The 12683-nt window shown below is 37.1% G+C and overlaps 1 protein-coding gene across 4 annotated transcripts in view; it reads left to right on the forward strand.

Annotated features, from left to right (window-relative positions):
- SULF2 (sulfatase 2) overlaps nt 1–12683 on the forward strand; it is an 84534-nt gene that overhangs the window by 50381 nt on the left and 21470 nt on the right. For all 4 annotated transcript variants that reach the window (XM_068208132.1, XM_068208131.1, XM_068208133.1 and 1 more), the window contains exons 6-10: nt 3794–3944; nt 5848–6023; nt 8437–8565; nt 9514–9570; nt 10259–10388. In XM_068208132.1, coding sequence (XP_068064233.1) covers nt 3794–3944; nt 5848–6023; nt 8437–8565; nt 9514–9570; nt 10259–10388 — 643 coding nt within the window. The remainder of the gene's footprint in view (nt 1–3793; nt 3945–5847; nt 6024–8436; nt 8566–9513; nt 9571–10258; nt 10389–12683) is intronic.

Below are 12683 nucleotides of genomic sequence, written 5' to 3' on the forward strand. Positions count from 1 at the left end.
TTCATAAGCTCCATGTTGAGATGTTTCTTGTTTATAGCACAGAGGCATTTTGCATGTACAGCTCTTAATGCTGTACTACAGGTATCTCCTCACATGGAGGCAAAACAAATGCTTCTCCCAAATCACCTCTTGATGCAACTGAAAACATTCCTGCAGTTTTCTAAGTACTGGCTTCATGCCTTCCTTGATGTTCAACATCTGTAACTTTCTTCCTGTGTGTTGCCCCCTCCCCCTCCCTTTTTGAGGGGAATTCTGTTTGTAGAGGAGCTGGGAACTAATGGAAATAATTGTCGGTTGATGGCCAAAGCTCCTCAGGCTAGCCCAAAGTCCAGTGAAAGTCATTTGAGCTTTTTTGTTTTATTTAAAATAGAGCCTGAGAGAAGTTTCTTTTTGTTTTATTTTCTGGTTACTGCGTAGTTTAGAATTTTATATTTCATTATTTTCTGCTGTGTCCAAGAGAATCTATGGCACAGACCATCAGCAATTAAGTGTTTCTTGTTTGTTTGTCATCTTATGCTCTTTCATTTTCTTTGAAATGAAAATTGCAGAAATGCCCAATGAGCAACTTCTCATGGCTTATATCCAGTATTGACCTTAGTTTTATTGGGTTCCTTTGGAAGGTATTTGGATCTTGGAGGTGATTATAATGCAACATTCTGTAGCAATTTACTTTCTAGCTGAATGAAAAAGAGTAGAAGGATTGAAGCAATGAAAAATACAGACTATATACGTCTATTTTTCTTTTGCTAGTACTTTAAATTTGATTGTTCACAAAATTAGGTTTATCTTCCTAATTATAAAGTAATTACACTTTTGTTGGGTTTTATTTTTTATTTTAGGTGACTTTTCTTACAGTGATAACAATTGCACAGGAAGTATCACTTCTCAAAAAGAAGTTTTGTTTGGAAAAAAAGAGATTCTCCAGGTAGATTAAAGAACACTGTTTTTGGATATGAACATAAAATGGGACTTTTTTGTACATCTCACACAAAGAAATTGACAGCTGTCTTCTAAACAAATTTTCCAGCACTGCATAATGACAATAACAATAATAATGATGATGATAATAATAATAATAATCTGCCAGCGTTTTCATTGGCCTGGGTTTAAGAGTAAATGTAAAAATGCAGAACATGTACATACAGTGAGGGAATGATGTAAATTAGTTCTCTGCTTTCCATCTTTCCCCTTGTTCCCAAATTACAGGGAATCTCAGTGACAGATAGGTCTGTCCCCAATGATAAGGGGTTGCAGGCAGTTTTTACTGTTTCATTGTCATGTGGATATTATAAGGAGGGATCAGAATGCAGGTGGAGCAGTTACAAATTGCCCTAAAGCAGTAAGCAATACCCTGAACAAAGTCTTTGCCTAGTCCCCAAAGCAAAAGGCAGTATACCAGGTGGTATGATCCTCCACCTTTTCCTGTGGCAGTGCTGATGAAGTCTGTAAGTGGATTCTGTGGAAAAGAAAAGCCAGGGGAAAGCGGGAGAGTAGTGCTTGGCATTGTCTGATGTACATACTGCATCATGTGACGTTGCTAGTAATAGCTAAAAGCCAGTGGTATGGATTTTCGTCAGTCTGCTGCTTTGCTTCTGAGCTCTGGTATGTACTTCTGTGGCTAATTTATGCTGTTGTTCTCTTGATTCTATACTATGTTCTGGCTGATATGACCATTCTGCCCTGTACTGCAGACTTTCTCCATCTCATTCTCCATCTCCTCTCCATGTGCATCTGCAGTCTTGTCTTGTTTGAAAATTATTCGCAGAGCAAATCCCTCAGCTACGTGGTTTTCCTTTATTGCTGCCTATATTGTGAGCTATAGAGAATGTGGCAGCTGGGCAGTTTAACAGTGATCAGAAATGTTACTTCAATAGAGGGTACGTGTTACCATCCATCTTTTTTAAGGTCAAATACAATCTGTCTGGGGCTTCCCTTCTAGGTACTTTGGAAGAAGTTGTCTCAGCTAGTTTCTAGGAAGGTTAATTTTTTGTATTTTTCCCATAAGACAGACAAACCTGTTAAGGATTAAAAGGTTACATTTGTAGTAATCAAAGAAAATTGTGGGTTTTGGTTGGATTAAATAGTGAGAGGTTTCAAATCAGACAGGAAGTCACAAAGTAAGCGGAAAAGGAGTTTGCGAAGCATTTTTGATTGATTCTGGGCATCACATAGCAACAGTTTCCATAACTGTCAGCATTTTCAAAGAGGCAATGTCATTATTTCAACCACAATAACATTCTGAAATTCAAGAGACTATTAACAATACAGAGAGAATAGGCACCAGCCCTTTCCTCCCTGTATGAAGAAGCCTCCCCTTGCCAAATATGTACATTTTTCAGATAGCATCTAATAGAGACTTTCGGCATAAAAAATGTCACTGTCAGATTATTAGTTTAACATTTATATTAAATCTCATAAGACTGTCATATTCAAAGATACATTACATATGCAGTATTTTAATGAGTAGTTTCAACTTATATTATTTTTTAGCTCAATAACTTTTAATAACCTTGCTGCTCTGTTGCCTATACAAAATCAAAAGTAGAAATTTCTCAAATAAGAATTTATTAGGAAATTCTGTGATGCTAAGAGGAAAATAAATGAGTATTTACATTTGCATAGACTGAGACTAATGCTTTGAATGAAAAAAGGATGCCTAACCAAATTATGTAGGGAAAGTAATTTTTAATGATTGACTCCGTGCATGAAGTGTTTGAGCCATGATGTGAAGAAATTGTAAAATGTGGTCTTCATCCTGAAGTAATAAGGAATAAATATAGTACATAAGAACAGTATTTCTTGCAAATGTAAGCTATAATAATAGCTTTTAGTGAGTTGGTTTTGCAGAGAGTTGACATCATGGTGGTAAAATAAACCTTTTATTTAGGTTCAGCTAAACTAAAGTTATTATGTTTATAATAACTTTATAACTAATATGTTATAACTTTATAAACTAATATGTTTATAACTCATTATGCATAGAAATGTGATTGCTGGAACTTCCAACCATGCGAAACTATGGACAATATTTTTCCTCATCACTTTAATGATGTCCCAGGACCATGAGAACTTGGAGGGATAGTGAGATTACAGGGAGACATTGAGCTAGGTTCTTGTGATTTTGCTGGGACTTCAAGCAAAGGAGTTGGTGGCTGGAATAAGTCTTCAAAACACAGCCCTATTTCCTCATCCCACTTTTCTTCACAGGTCTTTAAAGTCCAGCTATTTTTCCACTTCTGCTGCTCACATGTAATTGGATACCAGTAGGCAGAGTGCCTGTGCTCCTCTGGTGCATAAGTGTGACAATATTCAAGTAACCAGTCGTGCTGAACTGTAAAAAGCTGTTAAATAACATAGTAGAACCTTTACAGCAAGTTCTATAGTTATTTTTAAACAGCTTGCACAAGACTTACTATTTGGTGCTAATGTGGGCAGAGTGAAAACAAAGCAATTGCATGAGTAGGATCTCTGTAATACATGCTTCATCCTGATCATACTTGTGGAGTTAAGTCTTCTGAGGCTGAGTCTCTTGGCCTTGAAATGTGTACTTGTTAGCTCAAAATCTTTGGAAATATAAGGTGTGTTTAATGTTTTCACAGATTTTATTCCCCCCCAAGTGGTTTTCATTTTCCCATCTTTCATAACGTGAAAGTAGAAGACATTTCAAAAATAATATTTTCTTGTGCACCCCAGATAGTACGTCCTACAGTGTTGATCAAATGGAAATTAATATTCATTACTATGGCTTTTTTCTACTAGGCTAAAACATTGTGATTTTCTCTCCGTTCCTTAGTACTCCCAGTTATAATTATGCTCCAAACCCAGACAAGCACTGGATAATGAGGTACACCGGTCCCATGAAGCCTATACATATGGAGTTCACTAACATGCTACAGAGAAAGCGCCTTCAAACACTCATGTCTGTGGATGACTCTATGGAGATGGTAAGATTAATAGTCACTTTTGTTTTGTTTTTTGGCTAAAGAGGTGCTTGTTTCTTGAGTTAAGCTCCACATTGTCCTTTGTATGAAGATAAAGGAGAAAGAAGGAGGAGGAGGACTGTTTAAAAAACTATCCATTTTTTAATAATGTGTAATCCTCTCACCTCTGATCGTTTTGTCTCTTTATTCAATGTGTAAGGGTCCTCATCTCCTAAAGACAGCTACCCTGAGTTGGGTGGTGTGAACAAGCTGTTTTTTTTGCCACAGAACCACTACTGATAAAGGGAAAGAGAAAGGGATTGCCTGACAAACTACACATCATAAATCCTAAAAATGTATCCTCTGGTAAAGTCATCCTACATCCTGTTGGAAATAACTACCTAAATGTGTGTCTATTTTGATCCTGTAACACTGAGCTTCTGAGAGAAGAAAGCAGCAGCAGCAAAAAGTGATGATACAGGAGTCCTAACTGGAATGATCCGGGAGGAGGTTAAATACTGGAAGTAAATAAATATGTAGATTAGTACTTTTAAAATTGTCTGCATTGTGTAACAATGAGATTTCTTAATGCAAACTATGTGTCTTCAACAAAACGTCTGGATTCACTAAAAGCTATGCTGAAGAAGACTGGTTTTGCAGATTTAAAGGTGTTGCAATTTTCTGCTTATCTCTTGGCCTTCTTATTTTAAAAAGGTAGAACATAAAATTAGAGTCTTCCTCTAAGGCAAAAATGAGATTTATGTAGATGGCATTGCATAAGCTTGTTACTAATGTCTTATAATTACCAATTCAGGCAAATATGATCTCTGCTTCATGTTAATGAAGCTGTTTAGGTGGATCAGATACCAGCATTAGGGGAAATTGGTGATTTTACCACACAATTTATATTTCCAGTTTAGTAAAAGACTTTCACTCTGGGTGATTCACAGCAGGCAAAATCAGTTAGGTTGGTTTTTAGTTCTAATTACCAAGTTAGCCTGATCTTTTTCTACTGAATTATGTGTGTTACTAGTTTTTCAAAATTAAAAAGAAAAAACAAAGCAATCTCACACTCAAAAAAAGCAAAACAAAGAAGAACAACCCCAAAAAACCAACCAAAAAACCCTCAAAACAAAAACCAAAAAAAGCCAAACCAGCAAACAAAACAATCTGAAAAAGAACCAAAAATTAACTCCCAGACCAACACAACAACAGGTTTTCTCCTGTGCTCATGTTTTGCACTTGTGGGAGGCTCCACTTTGGTGGTATCCCACCACCTTCTCACCTTTCTCAAGCTAAAATGTCACATAAAAATCGATCTTAGATGCTCAAGTTGGTACATTTCACATAGTATCTTATGTAAATCTGTAGAAGTATTCTCATTTAATTCTCCTTTTAGTTCTCCATACTGAAGAGAGTATGACTTGAGTGATTTTTATCTGGAAGATATTTTGCAAATATTCTGCATAATGGGGAGTCATTTGTCTGAAGGCAAGGTTGTTGAGTGCTACCTGAATATGTGTGAGATTCAAAGGGCTGTCATTTTATTAAAACTACTTGCTGCAAGAAGATAAAAGTGAAGAGAAAATTTTGAAGTGACACCTTGAAACTTTTATCTCTGTTACTGTATGTATTTAGTACTGTCTTGACAGCTCTCATGCAAAATACTGAACCCAAACATTTTTGAAATGGCATGCTAATGTGTTTTACCTTAAAACAGAATTTTGTCTTGTAATAGCCGCAATATTCAGTTAGTAAAATTAAGATGTGATTATGTATTATTCAGAGTGGCTCATTATGATAACTCAGTGCTATCCTTCCTTAGTTGTTATTTGTATCTTACACATAGCAGAATGTGATATGCAGCATTCCACATGTAGAGGTACTCAGTGGAATAAATTTCATATTTTGTTTCACTTTTTTTCAGATTTACAATATGTTGGCTGAAACAGGAGAACTGGAAAATACGTATTTAATATACACAGCAGACCATGGTTATCATATTGGGCAGTTTGGGCTGGTGAAAGGGAAGTCCATGCCATATGAGTTTGATATCAGAGTCCCTTTCTATGTCCGAGGACCAAATGTGGAGGCTGGGTCCTTGTAAGTTCTTTGCTTTTGTGTGTGTTGTGACCTGAAAACTTCATGTTCGCATCTATAGTTGTATTGACCTGGCAGCCAAATGAAGGCACAAAGTACTGCCCATCCTGCTTATTTTTTTTTTGGCAGAAAAATATGCCTCCTTAGAAAGCAAAACTGATAGCACAGGATGGTATAACAAACTCGAGGCCATTGCCTTTTTGCTTGCATCGGTGTGCAGCACAAGCCACTGCACTTTTGTGGATATTGTTGAAAAATCACTTTGAATTTTGTCCAATCTAGGAAACACTTGCATTCTTTTGAGGAGTGCAAGTTATACATGTAACTGTCACTTTAAAGTTTAAAAATATACTGTATAATGTAGATAATTATTGCTGAACATTGGAGGCACTTGTTTAAGTTTATAAAGACCAGCTCATATATTAGCATCCACAAAATATTATTTTTGCTCATTCTCTGAGACTACATGGTTAGGGCTGTTATATGGATGCACACAAGCATGTATAGTGTAACCATTAATTAAAATGGTAGCTTTGATCAGCTAAAAAATTAAGTAAATACACTTTCTAAGCAATTATTTCACATAGCAAATATTTCCACTTAGGTAATGATTTTGGACAGAGTGCCATAAATTGCTGCCTAATGTTTATATCAGTGTGCATGACTTAGCATAATTAACACACACAATCTTCCACACGCAACTTTTTCTTCACCACAGAGGAATGGATCCTAGTATGTAATATGATAGCAAATAGTTATTAAAAACCTCTCATTCCAAATGCTGGTTAAATTCATTGATTCACATTATCTGAAAGCAGAAAAATGTTAAATTCTGTAGATTTTGCACTGTGTTTCTGATTTATTTTCAGCAGTTTTGCATGTGAAAAAAACAATATTCTCTAAAGAGCAGGGAGGGATTCCTCACTTGGGACTAAATATATTACCTCAGTACTGAAAGAGTTTTGTCTGCAGCAGCCCAGAATTTCAAATGAGCTGGAACAGGCCTCTAAAAACCTGCTCTCTTTCACTTTGACTGCAGTTTTTGGCCTTCCTAGAGAGTAAATGCTAACATAGCCCAAATGACTGAGCTAGTGCTTTTGCAACATATAAGGCTAGAGACCAGCCACATTGGGTCTACTGTAGTTCTAGGATCTTTACACCTAGATATCCATAAAAGCTCTGAAACCTTCCCACTGAATCTTATTTTTAAAAGACTTCTGAAGATGAAAACATGTTTCTGTTAGAATTGAAAGAATCAGCTTGACAGGGTCTTAACAGAACAGAGCCTGTCACAGTAGAGCAAATAGGAAAAACAGGATAAAACACCTTGGAGAGGGAATATATCAGATAATAAATTGATCTTCCCTCTCAACCTGATTTTCTTTAAATGGTAGAACTTCAGTCATCCATGTTTTTTGTGCATCTTATGTTTTTCCTGCAGAATAATTGTTATGGCTCCCTTTTGGTACTAGGGAAATTTTAATAGTAATCACCGTAGCAAGTCATTACTAACCTCTCATTTCAGTTACCAAAGATGCTACATAATAATTATTAGTAATTAAAATCAAATCAGGTACATAAATGTAATTCATCACCTATATGCTTGTCAGTGCCTGTTTGCTTACTCTCTCAAAGGTGTAGTAATTTTAAAATAGTATCTCATTAAATAGTGTGACTTTAACAGCTTTCTTCTGTCCTGTATTTTGAGCTGGAATTCTGCACTAATATTTATTTCAGCCCATCTGGTCCCATCCTGTCTTTGTGCCTGTACATCAAAACACGGTGATTCAACATGATTAGTGCTGTAGCATGTAGTGTTAGCATGTAGTTCAAGCTGTTATTTTCTCACTTTTTTTCTTCATAATTGTTCCCCCTGTGCTGCTTTTTTCTTCATCCCTTTCCTTTTTCTGTCTCATACTGTAAATTAACAGTCACTTTTAGTTGTTACTAGTGCCTAGCAATATATTTCTCACTCTCTCTTCAGAACATGCCTACTGTGATAGGTACTGAAGTACTCATTTCTATACTAGATTTTGAAACCTGCCAAATCTACTTTTTAAGAAAGCTGTCAGCATATTCGGCAGGCATTTTGATTCTGTAAGACACCCAAACAGTTTTTCCAACAGTTTTTAAACTGTCTTGTGCAAAAATTAACTAACTTTGCCTTATGAACTACTTTGCTTTCTCAAAAATGCTCTGTAATAAAGTTTTAAATATTTGTATTAGTCTCCTTGAGGTTATGTAACTTATCTATATATTATATGTTAATTCCCTTCATAGAAAAGAATCAGATTGTGTCCTCTTTTATTTCCAGGTGTCACAAAATAAGCCTTTTCAGGTCCTTGGACTGTGGAAACTGGAGTTGCTTGGTATAATTGTATAGACTTTAAACTTTTTTGTCCTATGTTTTTTTCAGGAATCCTCACATTGTGTTGAATATTGATCTCGCACCTACAATTCTAGATATTGCTGGACTGGATATTCCGTCTGATATGGATGGTAAATCCATTCTAAAGCTGCTGGATTCTGAGAGACCGGTAAATAGGTAAGAAATTAATATGTTGCATGGAAGCATGCATGTGTTTGTACAAGAGACTGAACAAGTGTTCAGCAGCATGCAGAAAACTTAAAGGAAAATATATTAAAATCGCCATCTAGCTGAGTGCATCCATTCACTGGAAAGTCTGAAGACTATTTGGCATATACAGCTCCCTTCAGTTATTTATTTTCATTTTGACATTTCATATTCTAGATGTATGGCATACATGGCATCTGTATATACTAGATGTAGTCTATGTAGAAGTGAGAGGGCTACACATGAAGGTCTTTAGCTATGTAGGTTATAGATTTAAATGTCTTCATGGCATCATTTGTAGCAAAGCATTTCACATTGAATAAATAGTAAAATAATTGAAGGCGATGGTTGTGTATCAGACTATATATAAAGACAGGCTAGCACTAAAAAACTGCTGTTTTTATTTAAGACTTTCCATCAGTACTTTCATTGGAAAAAGACTGAGGAAGAGAATTAGACTTGCTGAAGAATGCTTGCAAGAGAAAATCAGCAGAAAAAGGGAAGGAGAACTATTTGCTTTACATGTAGCTGGGTGGAGGGAAAGGGGGAATGGAGCAGCTGCTTTAGAATAGGATAGTTTTTGGATAGATGCAGAGTAAGAGCCCAGATTTGAGTCAGAAAATCCTGATTTAATGTGATCCTTTGTGAACAAGGAAAATTCAGTTAATCTCTTGTGCCTTCAACACCCTTATGTTGAAGAAGTTGTCCTGTGTAAACTTGTTGTGGATTTAGTTCCTGTGAGAGAAATATGTCCTGTGGTTTTCAGTGGAGAGGCGTATGTTCCTGCTCCATAGAGCTCTTGTGCAGTTACGTGGCATGTTTCTTGTTGAAATTAGGGATGGGAGAGAAAACTGGGGCATAACTTGGTTACTGGTTTTGTGGGAATTGTGTCTTCCTCTCCTCCTTGTTTCCTCCTAGGTTTCATTTAAAGAAAAAGATGAAGGTATGGAGAGACTCGTTCCTCGTGGAAAGAGGGTAAGGAAAGTGTTAATCACAAAGCCTAGTCTTTTTAAATAGAAGGATATTGAATAGCTAAAGCCAAAGCAGCACTGTGCTGCAGGCTAAAGCCATTTAGCTGTGCCAGCAGGGACACTGCTGCAGTATGTCTAATGGCAGTGATTGTGTGATTGGAGGGAATGGATGGTCTCTGCCTACAGCCTGTCTAAATGTGCTCCTGTGGTGGGGGAAGGGGAGTTTACTTGGACTGAGAGATGGAAAGACATCCCAATTGGCTCTCAGCTACTGTCCCCTACCCTCCTGCTTGTATCACAGGATTATGAACAGCCCTTCTTCTCTGCATCTTCAACTGCTGGCCATTCCCTCTGCACCTCTGCCTTAGTACATAAATGGGGGCATGAGGGATTTGCAAAGTACAGCCCCGTAGAATGTAATGTGGTCTGTCTATATTGACAGTTACCACTGCCTGTCACTCAGGCATGTAACACAGTGTCTTGATTTTATATGTTTTTGTATGCTCCCTGAGAGCAGGACATGAATAACTTGTATGTTATTGGACAGGCTAAATGCTAGTTTCTACTGGACTGTTAAGTTTTGGCTACCAGAGGTGCTATGGACTCGTAAAATAACTACTGAGTCTTTTCAGCTAACTGTATTTGTGTGTTGGAGGTAATATTAACGTAAGAATATTTTTTTTCTTTTCCAGTAAACTGCTGCATAAAAGGGAGAATGAGAAGGTAGATGCCCAAGAAGAAAACTTTCTACCCAAATACCAGCGTGTGAAAGACCTCTGTCAGCGAGCTGAGTATCAAACAGCTTGTGAACAGCTTGGCCAGGTAGGGTATTGTTACCCTTGACTGCAAGTAAACAGGTGCAGTTGGGCTAAGCTCAACACCTTCACTGTGTCAATGTCCTTCACCTCATCATCAATGCCAGCGTATAAATCAAATGGCTCGTTCTGTACCCTTTGGTCAAATCTTTACTACAGCATTTTTGAGATTGTCAGTCAGGAAAGTGCTGAGTCAAGTGTTCTGTATTGATTCCTGACTACCACTAAGAAAACTGCCTAGGCTGTTTTAATGTTTTATTTCCCAAAGAGAATGTGGTTTGGGATTCATTAGTGATGAGAAGCTACAATGTACATAAATGATTGGCCTTTTTAAATACATACAGCTTGCTTTGCTTCAAATTCTCTCTTTAATTCATTTTGTTGTTGTTACTTGTAATTAGTTACTACTAATTATATATAGTAATGGGATGCTAAAATTCTGTTAACTCAGTATATCCCTCCTCTTAACAAAAACACACTGGGAAAACACACATGCAGTTATGACTGGAGGCATGCTGTGTGTATATGGGCATAAAGCTCATTGACTGTGTGTCATTTCCCTTGTTGCATAACTGTTTTGGGCAGATATGACAGTATGTTCACTTTACATACAAGTTACATAGAAGAAATGAATGGGAAAAAAATAGGGTAGTATCAATACATGGTCTTGACATACACAGGAGAGGATTTTGTGAATTTATCAGGGCAGTGCAAAAGCAAAACATGGCTATCTCCAGAGAATTCACCACTCTTGGCAAAATTGACTCTGTGTTGTAGCTCTCTCATGCAGGTGTGGGTCAAAGAACCCCTTTCCAAGAACTGTAACACATTCTGTGGACAAAGGGGCAAAGGTAAATGGGTCCACATGCTAATGTGTCTGTTATCACACTGGCATTACCTCATATTTTGGCAGCCCAGAGGGCTGTCAGGATAAGTTAGTCTGTGGAATATAACTGTTCTTGCAGACATGATATGAATGACTTACCAAGCTATAGTCAGTAATGGGCTACTTAGGCTGCAGTAGTTAATTTTTTTACTGTCAAAGGCCAGACTCCACACTTCTGGCTCTACTGATCATGTCGTTCAGTGCACCTGTGAAATGAGTCCATTGTTCCTTAGGTGTTTGGATCCAATTTATATGTATAAGAATTTTCCAGATGTTCTTTTCCTCCTGTGCCTTCTATGTCAGATTTAGTACACAGAGCAATTATAATGATCTGTTCTTTGTAAAAATACTAAATTTAAAGCAATACTATATGCAGTAGTTTATTGTCATCAGAAGTCTTGAGCTGAAATTTTAGCTTAATGGGAGCAAGCCATTGTTTTATGAATTTGCAATGTTATTTGAGGAACCGGAAGAAAAGGTTGTTTTTTTTTTTTTTCCTACTACAACATTATCCAGTAAGTAGAATAGGGAAACATAGCTTTTTTTTCCCCCATCACTATTTTCTCTTCAAGAGAAGTATAAAATGTCAACTCCATAGTCAAAATTGCCAATAAATTCTGCAGTATAGATGTGCTAATAAGAGATGCTTGTGCTGCATCCTTATTGTCAGGAGGCAGAGAGGAGAAGAATTGTTTTGAGCAGTTCGGTCAGGCATAATAGGAAGTGAGGGGATGAAATTGAGCAAAAAAAGAAATTTATGTTGGAGATCAGGAAAAATTGCCAAACAATCAAGTCAATTAAAATCTGTGAAGGGCTCTCAAGGGAATCTCAATCCTTCTAACCCCTGCTCTAGAGAATATGTCCTAGTAGTCTGTCTAGACAATAGGAATACTGGGAGATGAATGTGCTTATTTGAGGATAAATTGTGTCTAAATATGGGTGCACCCAAAATCTCTTCAGAGTGAAGGAAGACTAACTTCTCAAATGACAAATGGGTGTTGTCTGTTTGCTGATGCTGTTCATAGCTCTGCACAGTAGCAGAATGAGCCCAAGCTAATAACATACCACTGCCTTGGGGAGTTGATGTTATGCAGATGCAATGGTTATTTAGCAGATGTCTTCTGATCCTGCAGGACACTCTATTTAACAGTACTTGGAGTGTTCAGAATGAAAAGTGAATTTTCATATTCTGATGCAAAGATAAATACCTGTCTGGGTCAGAATTAGTTGAAAGCTTGCTGAAGTCATTGGGACTGTTTCCTTTCACTTAAACAAGTTTTGGGGACCTGCTATTCCATGCACAGAGAAATCTGAACAGTCCCAGGGAATCTGAAGTGTGAGCAGGAGACAAGAAGCACAAATGGAGAGCAAAGACCCAGGAGGGGAGTGAAGGACAAGAGACAAGGGCAGAGTTTA

This window comes from Anomalospiza imberbis, chromosome 17 (genome assembly GCF_031753505.1).
Source record: "Anomalospiza imberbis isolate Cuckoo-Finch-1a 21T00152 chromosome 17, ASM3175350v1, whole genome shotgun sequence".
In the NCBI taxonomy this organism is placed as follows: Eukaryota; Metazoa; Chordata; class Aves; order Passeriformes; family Viduidae; genus Anomalospiza; species Anomalospiza imberbis.